This window comes from Condylostylus longicornis, unplaced genomic scaffold, assembly GCF_029603195.1.
Source record: "Condylostylus longicornis isolate FDR11 unplaced genomic scaffold, ASM2960319v2 ptg000105l, whole genome shotgun sequence".
NCBI classification, from domain to species: Eukaryota; Metazoa; Arthropoda; class Insecta; order Diptera; family Dolichopodidae; genus Condylostylus; species Condylostylus longicornis.
Window position 1 is genome coordinate 331,454 of NW_026578073.1, and position 18,546 is coordinate 349,999.

An 18,546-nucleotide genomic window follows, 5' to 3' on the forward strand; every position below is an offset into this window, starting at 1 on the left:
TATATGACTATTCGTATTTATGGTTAATTTTAAAAAAAGAATATGTAATGGGTTTGTGAATTAGTAATAAGTTTTAAACCACAAAATGTCTCTACTTTAAACCATAAAGTTTAAAACGTAAAGAAAAATTTAAAACTTACTTAAAAAACTGTTATAAGAAATTGTAAGTAATTTGTTATATGTGAGAAAATGAAAATTTTTAACTATTTGAGTTTAAATTTATTATTCCTTATAAGAAATTTATAGAATAATTATAATTATCTTTATTTTTAATCTTTATTTTTAAAAAAATCCTAAAAAAAATCTGATCTCCTATTCCAAATTTTTTAAACTTTTGTTTTATTTACTTTAATATTTTATTTTAATCCATATTACGTTAGAATGTTAACTTAAAATAACTAATTTTTGTTTAGTTTTTTTTTTTATTGAAAATATTTAGGTAAAAAAGCGATCATAGTTAAAATTAAATGCTTCCTTCTTTTTATTTTATACCGGTAGCTTTCAATTTGAATCAACTAGTCTAATTTTTCAATTTTCTTATTTAGGTAGATTTGGTCATTTTTATTTGTATTGCGTTTATATTAGGCAATAGGCAAGTGTGACGTAAATCGGTCAATTTTATTTGTATAAGTATTGCATTTTATTTATATTTGATTAGTTCTCGTTCGTTTTTATTTGTATTGGATTAAGTATATCGTTCAATTTTACTTGTATTTTATTTGGTGACCAGACACCTCATCATACGAGACATTTCATCATTGTAACATTTCATCATTGTAACATTTCATCATTATAGCAATTCATCATTGCACATTTCAACATTATAGCAATTCATCATTATTGTATTTCATCACCATAACAATATAAATGATGCGCTTTAGATTTGTCATGATTTGAATTAGTCATGTGTCGTTCGCGAACGAACTAATATTCAAGAACGAATCACTTCACTGAACTATCCATCCCTAATCTCATGTATTCCGATAGATTTTATGTTTTGTTTAACTTGGTTTTTGTTGTTTGTCAACGTATTAATAGGATTCATGCAAAAGTGAGCACAATGTACATCCTTTCCTTATGAAGGAGTTTGGATTATATACATACATTACTTTGTACATACAAATATGCATATATGTATGTACAAAGTATTTGTAACAAAGTATATCTAATAATAAGTAGTTCGACTCGTTCCATTCCGTTATTTTTCGTTTGCTTGACACTTCCAAAATCTTAAAATATTCCATTTTTTTTTAGAAATAGGTGGTAATAAGAGTTGTGTAGGTGAGAAAAAAACAAGATATTGTAAACAAACGAGTTTTTCAAAAACATTGAACTGAAATAAAATTAAATTAAGTTAGCTAAAAATGTCTTGTTAGGTTATTTTTATTTTGTTACCAATTTTTTTTTTTATATTTTATTTTTCATTTCATAAAAGTTAAAGTAAAAACATTCTAATGTACGATAAATTTAAAATTTCTATGATGTAGTAATATGTTTACCCGTTTAAATGGCGGCTTCAAACTTATTATTGTCTATATAAACGTTACTTGACCTGAAGCCGACTTCACTCAAGTCGCTTACTTGACTTGAAATGTTAATGATTTGAAATTTAATAGCTAACATAGTAAAAACGCAACTTGAGTTTCGAGCTGATTTCACATCAAGCCGCAATGTAGGCATAGAAATTAAGCAATTTATAAAAAAAAATGCCTATTACCGATACGCGTGTATGTATGTACATTCATAAGAAATATTTGTTTTGAATTTTTATAACAAAATTAAAGTAAAAATAAAAAATTCATAGTTTATATTTTAGATTTGTCATGATTTGAATTAGTCATGTGTCGTTCGCGAACGAACTAATATTCAAGAACGAATCACTTCACTGAACTATCCATCCCTAATCTCATGTATTCCGATAGATTTTATGTTTTGTTTAACTTGGTTTTTGTTGTTTGTCAACGTATTAATAGGATTCATGCAAAAGTGAGCACAATGTACATCCTTTGCTTATGAAGGAGTTTGAATTATATACATACATTACTTTGTACATACAAATATGCATATATGTATGTACAAAGTATTTGTAACAAAGTATATCTAATAATAAGTAGTTCGACTCGTTCCATTCCGTTATTTTTCATTTGCTTGACACTTCCAAAATCTTAAAATATTCCATTTTTTTTTAGAAATAGGTGGTAATAAGAGTTGTGTAGGTGAGAAAAAAACAAGATATTGTAAACAAACGAGTTTTTCAAAAACATTGAACTGAAATAAAATTAAATTAAGTTAGCTAAAAATGTCTTGTTAGGTTATTTTTATTTTGTTACCAATTTTTTTTTTTATATTTTATTTTTCATTTCATAAAAGTTAAAGTAAAAACATTCTAATGTACGATAAATTTAAAATTTCTATGATGTAGTAATATGTTTACCCGTTTAAATGGCGGCTTCAAACTTATTATTGTCTATATAAACGTTACTTGACCTGAAGCCGACTTCACTCAAGTCGCTTACTTGACTTGAAATGTTAATGATTTGAAATTTAATAGCTAACATAGTAAAAACGCAACTTGAGTTTCGAGCTGATTTCACATCAAGCCGCAATGTAGGCATAGAAATTAAGCAATTTATAAAAAAAAATGCCTATTACCGATACGCGTGTATGTATGTACATTCATAAGAAATATTTGTTTTGAATTTTTATAACAAAATTAAAGTAAAAATAAAAAATTCATAGTTTATATTACAATAAACGTAATGAGAACTACCAATTACAAATTTTAGGTTTTTTGTTAATGTTATTTGTCATTTCAAATTACTTTTTCAAATTATATACATATAATAATATGTAAATTATAATTGTTTTTATTTTAATACTCAAAATTTTTTTTAAATCGCTTTGCATTTATAATATGGATACACCATTTCTGCCACCTTGTACTCGAATAAGTTACAGAAATAAAACTCCCGCTTTTAAAATTCTTAATATTTTTTCCTGTACTTTATATACGAAAAAATAAATAACTTTTGCTTTTAAAAATATATTTAAAAAAAAACAGGTAAACGTCTATCACAATATTTGTGATTTGGTTTTGTGTCGTTTCTGTCGTAAAATTGTCCAAATCTGCTTCGTTTACAGATTTCAATACTAGAAAAAGCGGTGATTTGTGCTTTTCTCGTGCATATTCTAGTAACTCAAAGTTTTCAATAATCATATCACGGTCGTTTGCATTGTTATTTTCAAAGGCGGACGCACTTTCACCATATATGTGTTGATACAACATGTTCTTCAAAATTTTATAGACAAAATAATTAATACATTAAAAATTTTAGAAAGACAAATTTGAAAAAAATAGCTAAAAACTAAAGACATATGTATTATGTATGTATGTTTAACAACCATTTCTAACGCTTGCACACCTTCTTGTGGTTTTGCTATTGTTTTGACAAAAAACCTGAAATCTTTAAAATTTTTACCAACCGCAAAGCAAGTAGAAGAGCAAGTAATATTTAAGCTTCTACTCTTTACTAAAATTAACAATATTATGTTAAATTGTACCTTATCTTCTTCCGTCAATGGAGATCTTAACTCTTTTTCGGAAAATTTCAAACAAGTGACTGTTCCATCCCCACTACATGCCCACTACTGGGCCCCATGATAAATCCAGAACGCTATCCTGAAACTACAAATCATGTATTACAACCATTGGCCGTTGTAAGGCCGTCATCCAAACCGACAAAGATCTATCTCTCGATCCTACAGCAAGGCAACAGTAATGTTGAGATTTTTTTGTTTTCGGCGCGCGCCTTTTTAAAATTGAATTGTGAAATCGAACACATGTAACTGCTTTGCGATGCCCAACAAAGTATTTGTCACATTTACAACTTTCTCGCTCAATTATTTGAGCAGTAGGACCACCACCATTCATAGCATGAGCAGATACTAAATACTGGCCATCAGGAGACCAGCTTAACCTTAAAATATGTGTAGTACCACCACACTCTTCAAAAGGGTCTGTTATAGTATTATTACAATAATTCAGAATATTTTAAGAATTTAGAAGCAAAATGCAAATGAAAACTAACGGAATGGAATGATTCGAACTACTTATTATTAGATATACTTTGATTGCATTGGAGTGATAAAAATGGAGAGTCGAACTACTTATTAATATATATACTTTGTATTTTTAATAAAATAATTCGGATAAACACTTATTGGTATCAAACACGACTGACAGATATTTATTGTAATGTCAAGGTATTAAAACAAAACATACCTTATTTAATTTTCAGTTTAAAGTTTGGAAAAACTATTGCAATTTTAAGTGACAAAATATATAAGAAATGAAGCTTCTTAAACCGCATTGGGTGCATCATGATGGTAAATTCATACTATTGAAATAAATCCTGAATTAAATTACCAAATTATTAGAAAAGCCTATATTTTCTGTGGATATTCACCCAAATTGCTTGAAATTTGCTACCGGAGGTCAAGGAAATGATTCAGGCCGCGTTGTCGTTTGGAATTTGTTGCCAGTTATATCCGAGGAAGCAGAGGAAGATGAAAATATACCAAAAATACTTTGTCAAATGGATAATCATCTAGCTTGTGTGAATTGTGTTCGTTGGTCAGAAAATGGCCAAATGTTGGCTTCAGGCTCTGACGACAAATTAGTTATGATTTGGAAGATGTGCAAAGGTCCAAGTGGAGTATTCGGAACAGACGGAATAACCAAAAATCCTGAAAGTTGGAAATGCATATATACACTTCGAGGACACTCTGGTGACGTTCTAGATGTAGCTTGGTCTCCTGGAGACAGAAGGCTCGCAAGTTGTAGTGTGGACAATTCAATTATAATTTGGGATGCTCAGGCTTTTCCTACAATCATTAGTGTTCTTAAAGGTCACACTGGTTTGGTAAAAGGAGTTGCTTGGGACCCGGTAGAAAAATTTTTGGCGTCACAGAGTGATGATCGCAGCATAAAAATTTGGAAAACAAGTGATTGGAATTGTAATAATACTATAACAGACCCTTTTGAAGAGTGTGGTGGTACTACACATATTTTAAGGTTAAGCTGGTCTCCTGATGGCCAGTATTTAGTATCTGCTCATGCTATGAATGGTGGTGGACCTACTGCTCAAATAATTGAACGAGAAGGTTGGAAATGCGACAAGGACTTTGTTGGGCACCGCAAAGCAGTTACATGTGTTCGATTTCACAATTCAATTTTAAAAAGGCACGCACCGAAAACGAAAAAATCTCAACAATACTGTTGCCTTGCTGTAGGATCGAGAGATAGATCTTTGTCGGTTTGGATGACGGCCTTACAACGGCCAATGGTTGTAATACATGATTTGTTTCAGGATAGCGTTCTGGATTTATCATGGGGCCCAGAAAAGTGTGTCCTTTTGGCATGTAGTGGGGATGGAACAGTCGCTTGTTTGCAATTTTCCGAAAAAGAGCTAGGAACTCCATTGTCGGAAGAAGATAAGGTAATATTTAACATAATATTGTTAATTTTAGTAAAAAGTTGTAGCTTAAATATTACTTGCTCTTCTACTTGCTTTGCGGTTGGTAAAAATTTTAAAGATTTCAGATTTTTTGTCAAAACATTTGCAAAACTACAAGAAGGTGTGCAAGCGTTAGAAATGGTTGTAAAGCATGCATACATATACATATGTATTTAGTTTTTAGCTTTTTTTTCAAATTTGTCTTTCTAAATTTTTATTGTATTAATTATTTTGTCTATAAAATTTTGAAGAACATGTTGTATCACCGCATATATGGTAAAAGTGCGTCCGCCTTTGAAAATAACAATGCAAACGACCGTGATATGGTTATTGAAAACTCTGAGTTACTAGAATATGCACAAGAAAAGCACAAACCACCGGTTTTGCCAGTATTGAAATCTGTAAACAAAGCAGATTTGGACAATTTTTCGACAGAAACGACACAAAATCAAATCACAAATGTTCATTTAAAAACTGCAATCAACAAGCAAATCGAAACTATAACAGTGGATGGTAAAAGAAGAATAACACCAGTTTTTATTCCTCTTAGCTTGGAAGGGTATGGAAAAAATATGAACTAACAATTTTATTTAATATCTGTTTGATTTTTAAGGGAAAAGAACATATCCGAATTTATTAGTTCGTCCAGAATAAATTGTACAGTCCCAAAAGAAAAAATCCATAATCTCACAAAAACTGATCAAAATACTATTTCTGCTAAAATAACTACTGTTGAAAAAGCACATTTGGACAATCGTCTGACAAAAACAGTAATTTCTGCTCCAGCAAAAAGTTCAGGCATATCAAATTCTATAATCACTCAAACTAAGCAAATTCGTCAAAATTCAATTATCAATGTACCAAACAAACTTAACATAATACAAAATCATTCCATTAGCTCATGTAAAACTTCCAACGAAACTTCTAAAATTGCCGGCGATTTTCGAGTTTTTGTTAAAAACTCATTTTTAAAAACATCTGTTGGAGCTTTGTGCAGGGTCAATGCTTTGTTATTGAGTACTGGTGAAAAGTTATGGGAAAAATTAATAGGTTTTTCTGTTAGTGTTGATAGAAAGAAAGAAATTTAAAATTTTTTATTTTAGGATCTGCAGTGGCAAATTTCAGTGTTTCCGTGAAGTACGTTATGATTTGCACATTAGACGGAAATATAAGATTTCTCTTTACTAAAAATGGAAGTGTCGTTGTTCCGATTTTATCAATATCTACAGCAGCTACTCAATGTGCTTTTGTTCGTAGAGCTATTGACGTAAAAAAAAAATTTTTTAATTGAATTTAATTTTAGTGTCCATCAGGTAAATTAGCTGGTGTTATATCTGAATGTGGTTCATTGAAAATTTGGAATGTTGAGGAGAAAAAAATCTTTATATCCGCATCATGTTCTGAAATGTTCAAAAAGTGTGGTCAAGTAATTCAATTTAGCATTACTGAAAGCGGAACACCAATTGTTTTGTTTTGCAATGGTACTTCATACTCGTACTCTGAGACAATGAAGTGTTGGTTAGTTTTAAACTCCCAAGATCCCGTTATAATGCATGGATTGCAGTCTACTATACCAAAAGATTTACAGAAAAATTTTGCAAAATATCCTCTTATGTCCGTCCAAGCTGCTACATTTGGTCATCAATCATTTTTGGACATGTAAGTAATCATTTTTCCTTCCATGTTTTCTAGTATTTATTTTTTGTTGTGTGTTCTTTTTTTTTTAAAGCAATTCAAGTAAATTCCTTTCCGGGGCAAAATTAGATTTTATAGAAAACCAAATCAAGTTATCTGAATTAATTAATGCTCCCGATGAATTAATATATTGGTATTCCATGTTAGGCTACTTTTTGTGCACTGAAGGTACAGAAAAAAAAATGCGGAGTGTACTGGATGATTTAGCAAAAACAAGCAACTTGTATTCAAGTCATTCAAACTATTGTAATCGTGTTTTGGTAAGTTATGCTTCCAGAATAATTAGTTGAAATATTCATTCTACAGATTTAATATACATACGATGTATCATAATAATATATAATCTTTTTCAATTCCTTAAAATACGTATTACTTATAACTATAGGTATTTTACATAATTTAAAACACCTAAGGTTAAAACTTTAAGAATTGTTAAATGTGTACATAAAGTGTACTGGTACGCAAGGCCTAACATTTCTCCCGGTAAGGTAAGGCCCTCGAGTTATGAGACCGCAAAATTGGAATTTCTGGAAATCGTCTAGTTTTTGTATTTTATTATTAGCTCGGGAAATATTGCACGTAGAACCAATTTTGTATATACAGGATACTGTTGAGAGTTTTCACCTGGCTCCTGCGCAACCTTTGCAAGCTAAGTATCTATGAAACCTAATATCTATGATGAAGAGCTTCAAGCATTTCTGCGGGACCCTTCTGCATCTACTCAATTAGTTGAACTTCTCAAAACAGTGCCACGATGCTCCGATACTTCACCTCGGTTTTCTTTTCTACTGTTTCTCCGCATACTCGAGTTGTATGCAGACGTTCCTGTTTTCTTCCCTTAGTAGAGGACACCAAGGTCGTCTTGTTCGGATTAGGTTCTCTGCACTATGTTGCAAAGAGTTTCCTCAAACTTCCACCTAGCGATGATAACAAGGTCATCAGCGTAGACTTGGACGTCTATGTCCTAGCGGCCGAGCTACTCTAGTTGTTCATCAACCACATTAAACTCCACATTAGTGGAGAAAGAAATATACCCTGTGGACATCTCCTTGTTATATAGATGGAATCCTTGTAGTCAACATCCTGCCATCCAGAGCGATGTCGTGGTATCCACGTCTCTGCTGCCCCCAATCCGTAATATCATCAGCCCTGTGTCCTTTTGTAGAGATTATGAATAAGCAATGGCAACACAATTTTTCGGAGTTTCAAAATCAGTATTTTATTTCAACTGTCAAAAGTTTATTTATGTTTTTTTTGAAAGGATATTTTTTGAAAACTAGGTTTTGCAGTTTTTTCCTTTTGGAGTCTTTTTGAAAAGTGAATTAATTTCGTTTCATGGTAGCTGTTTTGGAAGAACTCAAATTCAAACAAAAAACTTGCTTTTACGTGTGAATATTTCTTTCGTAGACTAATGACGGCCGCGTGATTCTGATATGATTACTTTCTCCACTGTTTTTCTGATGATCCATTACTTTTTCCACTGTCTTTAGTAAAAAAAAGAGGTGAGGCTGATTGACCTAAAAGACTTGGGCACAATGAATCTTCTCTCCACCTTGGAAACTACAGTAAGCAAAATGTATTTTTAGAAGAAGAAGATCCCTATGCTCCTCATTCTCTGTGAGTTTACCACCCGACCTTCTCAAAATGCTGTGGTTACACCATTCCAAGGCCCTTCTCGCCATGCTTTATTTATGGCGAAAGCCTACGAACCTTTCCTCTGAGGTTTTCTATTAGAAATGAAGTTTGAAAATTTCCTACATTATATTTCTCTAGATATTCTTTAATTACATGTTTTAACAACAAGAAACCTCATTTATTAGCACTTTTATAAAAATTTTTTGAAAAAAAGTGCTTATTAGTTTCACTCTGTCCGTTCGTCCGTCTGAAATTTTATACGTGCATAGATCTTTACTAGAAACTTATTTCCGTAGAACAAAATTTTTACCTATCTCACCTCCTCCAAAAATCCCCTTTTGTAACTATTTTTTGCAACGAAACCATAAGCATTTTTCAAATTTTGCAAACGCAGAATGGCAGTGGCTTGCTTCTATCGTAGCATACCATAGTTAAGCTATAAAAAAAACAAAATGGCCGTTCAAATTTACCGTTATCTAAAATCCGTTTTTTCCAAATTTTTGATGTCGTTTTTCTTCTAGACTCCAGGTTGTAGCAGCCATTAGCAGCTTTTAGATAAATAGTTTATTTTGTTAGAAGAAAATTTTTTTCTCAATTTTCTCACCCCTCAAATTATCGCCTCTTGAAATATGAAAAATTTGAATTTTTGATGCCTTCCGAAATTTTGATTTTTAATGATTTCCGAAACCGTAAGCCTTTTCAAATTTCTGTAAACGCAAAAACGGTAAATTCCGTGACATTAAAAAATGTAATTATTTTTCTTAACTCACGCAATTAACCTTTAAAATCGAGTTAAGCCCTCTTTAAATTAATTTTTGCATTATTTCAAAGACTGCATAAATCGTTCATCTTATATATGCAATCCTAGAAATAGATTCGTATATGAATGAAAATATTTTCAATAGTGTGGTAAATATACTAGACTGTGTTCAAAAGCAGTATTTTCACGAATTGTTGAGGGGAAAAGTGCTGCATTACAAACCATTGGTTTGACCCAACTTTATTATTATCGCTGTTGCTCCGTGCCTCGTTATGTGGATTTACACCATACCCAATGATTAGTGATCAGTTCTTTCCTTTGCAGTCCCACCTGCTTTTGCATCTCCAGTAATGGGACGAGTTCAACGTTTTCCGCAAAGTGCGCCGACGCCAAAACACCTTCCATGACAGGGAGACATATTAATTGTTTTTTTCTATTAGAATGCTAATGTGTCCGCTACATTCTCAGTTAAGGATTCCTTGTTCGGCTGTTCCATACCCTTCGGAGAGTCCTACCCCATCGCTTATTTTTGTTCCTGCTTTTGAGGCTTCTGCTTGTCTCTTTGCTGTGAACGGAAGCAAACCGGGGCCGCAGAATATAACCGTCCTGACTGTTGACTTCAGCTGACGTCAACACCAATCATTTAAACGAAGGTATCATCTGCGCTGATTCCACGACTTTTGGGATCACCTAAGCCTTAAGCTCAATGTGGAATTAGATTACCCTCCGTTCTTTTATCAGTGCTACTGTTGTTAAAAGGGTCAGATGATGGAGCTTGGCCTTCATTCTTCTTGCAACCCTTTCCTCAAGTATTGTCTAATAAGTGTTTTCCCAAACTGTGACGATCCTATCCTGTTTTCTGTTTGGTTTTTGTTTTGTTTTTTTGTTTTTATTTTTATTCCCATTCATGTCTTCGTTCCACGAGTGGCTAGGACATGAGTGGTCCGCTACGTCAGAGCTCTGCATGGCGTAGTAAGATCATAATAGTCCCTGAGGTGTCAAGGATACTCCGTTTGCGACAGCTAGTACATTTCTTTCGATTATAGGTATACGAGCCCGCCGGTGGTTTAGTATTAGACTAATACCGTTACTAGATGCCCAGTAAGACACTTAGTTTTTCAGACCCCCCTCTCCAGATCATCAAAATACCGGAGTGCTAGACAGTGTTACCGCGGAGTGTCCGCCGACAAAGCTTATTCTAATATAGGCATATGGTTTTCATAGACAATCTTGAACTTTTTCTGAAGCATAGTAATCAATATCGAAAAAAAGAAATCAAAAAATATTACTTCTTTGTTACCTTTCTTATTTATAATTATGATGTAATGATTATTTGAATATATCATTATATGAGCTTTATTTTTTTGCAGACTACATTAAGTTTGTTTATGCAAAAAAAATGAAGAAAAAATTATTGTTGTTCTTTGGATATCTCGTTTTATTTACGTATTTATGGTATCTTCTATTATTTTATTTATTTATGATTAATATTTAAAATTTTAGTCAATACAGAAATTATGGTAAACATTAGTTTGTACGTTACCCAGCATTTACACATACAAGTTACTTGCATGCAAGTTTGTATAATATTAATTGTCAATTAGTTGTTCGAAATGTCAAATTACTTGCTATTATGACGTAGGCGTTTAGCAAGTTAATTTTTGAAAATGTCTTTGAGAAGAAAACAACTAGCAATATATATAATATAAATTTTAGAAACCATAAGTTTGCTAAGTTTAATTTTTTCAAAACAAAATTCAAAAATTTTAAATTAAAAAAAAAAAAAATCAAAACAACAAATTTTTTTTGTGAATTTCTCAATATGTCAAATTACTTGCTCAAATTACTGGCAGCAAAATTTTCTTGCAAGTTGAACTGCAAGTAAACAAGCAAGTAGAAATATTTCAATGTGTTAGTAAAATTTTTGTATGTATTGCAACTTTCTTGCAAGTAACTTGTACGTGTAAATGCTGGGTTAGACTAAAATATTTGTCAATTTTATTTATGTAAAAATTTTTATGATATTATGTTATAACAACGTAAAAATTGAAAAATTTAAAATCAAGTTTTCAAAAAAAGTTTTAGCAAAATGTCAATTGATTTCTTTCATATAATCTCTTATTTGATAACAAAAAATTTATTAAAACAGTAAAAATAAAAAGTTGATTTAATCGAAATTACAGTTAGAATTTCCATTCAGTCAAAAAGTAAAAGTAAAAGTTTTCAAAATTTTATGCTGCATTTTAGGAAAATAGAAACTTAATAACTAGCACTTTATAGCTGAATGTACGTTATATGCTTGTTTATTTAATTGGTTATTTCTGGCAATATTTATATGACATGTAGAAGAAAAGCGTGCTCGATTTTTTCGATACCCGATTAACTTTTATTTTACTACGTATAGAACGCATTTAGGAAAGTGTACAGTATCAAGATCTAATGTCTTTACATCTAACAAGTCCCAATACTCAATTTCTTTTTACGAAATAATTTTTGGCTTCGTTCCTGTTTTTTTCTTTAAATTCTACTGATCGTGTCATATTTCTTATTATTTTTTTCTTTTTTTTACGTAAAAAAGAGTTTAATATTTTAAAAAATCTCAGGATAATATACACATTTTTTAAAAAGCTTCCCATTTAAATTCTATTGCACGAAAAAGAAAGAAAGGTAGGAGGAAAGAAAAAATGAAAAAAAATTTCAAATTCCAATTTCAGTATGGTTTCAAATGTTAATGAAGAAGGATGTATGATTTTTCATGCACATTTTGTATTTCCCAATAAGGTAAGTTGAGTAGTGTCGGCTAACAAAAATGTTAATATAAGTAATATAGGTTGACACATTTCAACAATTTAAATTATCTCATTGCGGTTTTTTATACGTTACTTATAAAATTGTTTCAAATAATTTCTGTGAGTTTTTAAGTTATTAAAAATAAATATGTATGTACCTACTTCCAATCAATTTTTTTTTTAAATAATTACTTTAAAACTATTTCAAACTTGTTATATTTGCTTCAAAAATTTTGTTGTGCTCTTCTTTCATATTTTACAAGCAGGTAAACAAGAGCAATCTATTTATAAACTGTCCCTGCATGTGTATGTATGACCTTTCTTAATTCTAAACGGAAAGAATATTACATAAAGAACAAAAATTTTAAAATACCTGTTATTTTACAGTCGGAATTTTTGAGTCATTTGATAAAGTACCATTTTTTTCAAAAATAGAAAAATATTCAAATCCGGTCATAAAAATGTATGATTGTTTTTTCCAAACATTTTAAATATTTTTTTCTTTGGTAATTGATATAAATGATAGTAAGTTTTTAATATTTTTCTCAAATAAAAATAGAGGTAAAATTTTGAAGTTTATATAAAATTTGTATTTAAAAAATAATATTTGATTGCATTTATTTTATTTTTCATATTATTTTCTAATTCCCTCTTCAAATTTTTTCTTTACTATGTATTCATATCAATATTTAATAATTATCTTTCATTAATTATATTTTCAACTTGAGACCACAGTTACTTCCCATAACTTGAGTTAACTTACCCTATGAGAAAAAAAAGCTGTTCACTTAAAAATAATGAAATGCTTTCAGTAACATATAAAACGTTGAAGGCGAAGGCTGTGCTTGTTGTTTTTCCGCAATTTCAACAATTTTAAAGTAGTTATGAATGAAAATATTAATAAATTTTTTGATTTTTCAAATATATTTTCTAAATTTTACCTGCTTTATAATAAGTGTGAATTTAGTTTAATATTTCTTCTCAAAAAATAACCACTTCGATTTAAAAAAACCCATATAAAATAAGGTCTTGCTTTCAAGTTTCTCTCTGAGCATTGGGACTTGTTAGATATAAAGACATTACAAGATCTTTTACTAAACTTTTTGGAATGTGATACTTTGTAAAGTTTACGTCGTAAGCGCAATAATTGAAGTTACTGATATTTATAAAGTTTTTAAAAGTTTTTAAAAGTTTGCGACAAATTACGTCATTGATTCTCTTTTTAAAGCTTTTTCAAGTTTTATCCCAGACGGACTTACAAACGCAAAACTTTTTCTCTCAACAGTTTTTTTCTCTTCTTATTTAAGAAGATCTTTCTGTTTATTTCTTACCAGGATTAAGGCCAACTAGCGTTTTAAATGCTAAAAAAGCATTACTTTTTGCTACGAAAGGCAAATATTTCGATTTTAGCATTTAGAGTATTTTAAGCATTTTTTTATTACGAGTATTTAGTATTGTTTTTTTTGTAAGCCAAGCTATATGCTATTTGTCTCGAAAACTTTACGACATTAAAAATTTCAAATTAATGTTTTCGTGTTTTACATACCTAGCAAATTAATGAAGACATTTACTTAGCCTAACCTGAAACAATAATCTAGCAATTCGAAAAAAAACAAATTATATTGTGAACGATAATTTTTATGATAACATCCTGGTGACATTTGTTGCATATTTGTAATAAACTAAAGTTAACTGGAAATAATTTAATATTTGGGAAATTTTGACAAACTTTTTTCAATTCAATTTTATTGTGAATTCAATTCAATTTTATTGTGAATGTTATTTTTTCTAATTATTTCATTTTGCAAAGTTTCATTTATTTGTAAATGATTTAATTTAATTTAAAACAGATTTCATTTAATTTGAAAAAGGTTTGTTATACTATATACATATATATACATATAAATTTAATAAATTTACTAATATTAAATAATTACAGATATAAAATATTCTACATAATTATTTTTTATGATTTAAATCAAAACTATCTGGTGTAATAACTTATAAAAAATTATAGAAGTTAAATATTTACTTTGATATTAATCTCGAATTATTTAAGAATGTGTTACTATTTCAATATTATTTTTTGCTTTAAAAACTCTTAAAAAAAAATTTTGAATTATTTTTGGAATATATTTTTTAGCAGTGTTTTTATACCTGATTTTACGTTGAAGCCTGCTTTAATAAGATTTTAAAAAATGGGTTGATAAGTTCGTTTTGAAGGTGCATTAAAAAAAAAATTATTTGCAATTTTATATGCAATTTTATATCAATTTAGAAATTTTTGTAATTTACGAACTTACCTTTCTTCCAAATGCAAGTCTACCAAATTAAACAGAAAAATTTTTTAAAAGAAATTGAAAAAAAAAATAAATATTGAAATGATTCATAATCCAGATGCCTTTTGCAAACATACTTAAATTAAATAAAGATAAATAATAACATGTTATTCGTGTAGTGTGAATAGGGCATAAGAAAGAGGCACAAAGAACGCCTTTTTTTTATTTGTGAAAAAAATTTACATTAACAGAGGTTTATTATTATCCCAGCTATTACATTAACAGAGGAGGTTATTATCCCAGCTATTTTTATTTAATGTAAAAATACATTAAATAAAAATAGCTGGGAAAAATAAAACATATCGAAATTATGTAGTAAGAAATTACGTTATAGGAGGGATTGCTGTATTGATAAAAATATGCATGTGTGTGCGAAAACGATTTTTATCCAAATTGCTCCAATATTTAAAAGATGTGCAAAAACACCTTCATTCTTCCCTCACTGCCTCTCAAATATTAGAATACCAAAAAAATGATGCAAATGACTAGTTTTTAGATGAGCATGTAAGTATAGTCAAACAATAATATTTTAATGTTAAATTAAAGAAATTATGTTTTCGGAATTACACCTTTATTTCTCTATAATGTTTTATAGGAAATGAAAGTAAATTATTTGATCTTTAATTTTATACCAACTACTAAGGAAAAGTTTTAGTAATAATACTCGTAATGTCTAGAAAGCGAATCGATTTCGAAACTTATTAAAAACCAAAAAAGATAGAGTTATGAAATTGGATATCAAAATACTTTTCAAAAGGGAGATTATAAACTAAAATTAACATTTAACTTTTTCTTACTATAATTATTACTACTTTTTATATATCCCGTAATGAAAAATTTTATAATTTAATAGTTGTTAAAAAAACCAACTTTGACGTCAGCTTTGAAGAAGAAGGGTGGAAAATAGGAAAGCGTTTCTTATTATTTTTTGTTCGTCTGGAATGATAGAAAAGTCTTCGCTAATATTTACTCGATTTCTATTTTACGTTTGGCATATACTTAGTTATTAATTTTAGTTAATATTTAGTTATTCTCCTTATTTATTGTAATATAGTTTATTATAATATACCTTGCAATTTTATCGCAAAATTAAATTTGTACAGGGTGTTTGACATTTTCGCATAATTTCAGGGAATTGATCAATTCCAGCAAAAAATTGTAAGGGTTGGGGAGCGGGGGAGGGCCTGCGGATATACTCGTATTTGAACTACAGCCTGTTGAAAAAAAAGTACCAGATTTTTTTTGCGTGTCAAAAAATGCTTATAAAAACGGGACCATGCGGCATAGAGCAAACATCGAGAGGCGAGTTGTGTGCTTTACAGGCGATTGATTTCTCTTTACTTTTAGTTTTACAATCAATTTTATCTGAGGCATAATTTTCGAGATAAAGCTCCTCAAAATCAGAAATTTTGTATTTTTTTTTTTGTAAAAACCCGATATTTCTCGAAAACCTTTGTTATTTTGTTTTTGTTTTCCTTGATGTGCTACGATGCGAGCTAAAAGTTAATTCTTATAATATTTTCCTCTATCTCTCATAGCTTTGCCAGAAAAACGTGTTAAATGAAATTGTTTGTCACCTTATTCGAAACACCCTGTATATGTACGCATCTTAATACATTTCAATACATTCCGTATTAATAAAATGTTATTAATATATTCAACATTCATAATATATTCAATTCATAATATATAGCCATGTATATAGCCATGTTATATAAATGTATTTTAGAAGATAAGCCCATGCGATTTTGTTACATGTTCATAGATTTTTGGAGTATTTTTTCCAATCTTTCCTTCACTCAAACACTCCAATTTACTTGTTTTCTATTTTCGTTTAAAAATTTTCGAAACGGTCACTTAGAAATAGTTTTTTTTTTGTAATTCAGGTCATCTGACTGTTCCAATCTTAATAAGCAACAGCTCTTTATTTCTGGGATACTTTTCGGGTTCAAAAGTTTTTTTGCTTCAAACAAGCGATATCGGCTTGTACAAGCGATATCTGATTTCCTACATAAAAATTTAGAGGGTTTTGAAGTCCCACTAAAAGTTGCATCGTGGAGGTTACACAATTTGTGCTATTAAAGACTTCTTCGAGCAATATCTCCCAAACATCAGGGATTCTACATTCTACAACGCACAAAGCATAATGGGATTGGGTTATGGAGTCTTTTTAAGTTTGGTTCGTATCATTTTGCTTTAGAATTTTAAATAGTTACAGCATTTACATGCATTTCGGAAAACCATCTTTCATATCGTCAATTATCATCAATTAAATCTATCGTCAATTATCATCATATTAAATTAATGGAAAATATAACCATAGTTGTCTTTATGGCAACTGCTCATCAATAAAGATTAAAAATATTTATTTCATTTTTGATTTTAATTTTTTAACGTTTTTAAAAATTTATTCAAATTTTTGGAATTTCATGTACATATTACAATATATTCACGTATAACAATAACTATTATATAAATACAATAAATTTAAATTTAAATTTGAAAAGTTTTGTTCTATCTTTATACATAAGTATGCAATTGCATGTTAATGAAAGTAACATATAATAATAACAATTTTTTCAAAATCTTTTTTTTAATATCCATTTCAGAACACAGAAAAATGTATGTTTTTGAAAACTATTTTAAATATTCTAAAATCCCATTCAAAGTGGCAAAGAATTTATATGGAATACAATGAGCAATTAAACTTGCAACAAACTGATCATATAGAAGAAAATAATAGTATAGATAACACGCTTTAGCAGAATGCGCAAATCGAATATATGAAAATATTGATTTATATACTCGTATGATTTTTATTTACGTTTTATTTGATTTTTCAATTTGCATTATCGACAGAAGTATGTGTTGAGAATAACAGTATATATAAAATTTGAAAAAATAAAATGTTGTAAAATAATAACTCATTCATTAATAACAAAAATCTCTTATTATACTTAAAAATATTTTCAAAGCATTTTACCAATTTAACGTTCTATTATGATTGGATTTTATGAAGCTCATCTATGACACAATAGTAAGTAATGTATTAAATAGTAATTATCTTAGAATTAAATTGAAGATGTTTTATTATCATAAATTAAAAGTCTTTATATATAATTTTACAAAAGTTAATATAGATCACTTAAAAACTTGTGTCTTTACCTGCACGTTACAATTCGGAACGACTTATGCTGATACTATTATACATTACAATTTATTCTTATTTCTACATAACTCTTGTATATTCTTAATTGGAATTGAAACACTTACGATAAGCATATTACTCGTAACTGTTGGAAAAATATATAAACAAAGAATATTTCATGGATGTAGGTTAAAATAACAATCAACTTACAGTTTGATCAGAATTCTATTATTTAACGTAGGTCATAATAATATGTTGCAGCATATTTTGTTTACTGCAGTATATCCTAAAATACTATGCTGGGATATTTGTTGAAAAAAAGTAGATTTTTAAATTGGGCATCTGTTTCCTCCAAAGCATTTACAAATTCCGTTTTTTTTTTACTTTTACAGTTATTGGATTATGGATTTCACTCATTTTTGAAACTAAAAAAGATATAAAATTATCATTTTAACTAAAATATATATGTTTCGGAACTTACGTTAGAGCACTCATGAGATGGTTCCTTGAAATTTTTTAAGAAAATATTCTTCGAGTGAAAGGCAGGGGCCGAACGTCTAAGACTAGTTTTGGAAGGTTTAAAAAAACCAAAACAGAAAATCATAAAATTTTACAATAAAAATATTTAGAGGCTCATGTAAGAAAAATGCTCGTGGTATCACAT

The 18,546-nt window shown here is 29.2% G+C and overlaps 1 protein-coding gene across 2 annotated transcripts; it reads left to right on the forward strand.

Moving 5' to 3' along the window:
- Nucleotides 1-4,070: 4,070 nt before the first annotated feature.
- On the forward strand, nt 4,071-17,757 carry LOC129614160 (protein HIRA homolog). Of its 2 annotated transcripts, XR_008697361.1 has the most exons (9): nt 4,071-4,386; nt 4,438-5,498; nt 5,768-6,075; nt 6,130-6,566; nt 6,620-6,765; nt 6,820-7,175; nt 7,246-7,471; nt 16,621-16,913; nt 17,344-17,481. XR_008697361.1 is itself a non-coding variant. In XM_055528578.1 (8 exons), the coding sequence occupies exons 1-8, from the start codon at nt 4,350-4,352 to the stop codon at nt 17,494-17,496; spliced, it is 2,724 nt and encodes a 907-aa protein (XP_055384553.1). In that variant the 5' UTR covers nt 4,072-4,349; the 3' UTR covers nt 17,497-17,757. The 2 variants fall into 2 exon arrangements, 1 of the variants encoding a protein (XP_055384553.1); XM_055528578.1 differs by lacking the exon at nt 16,621-16,913 and having other exon boundaries at nt 4,072-4,386; nt 17,344-17,757.
- The last annotated feature ends 789 nt before the right edge of the window (nt 17,758-18,546 follow it).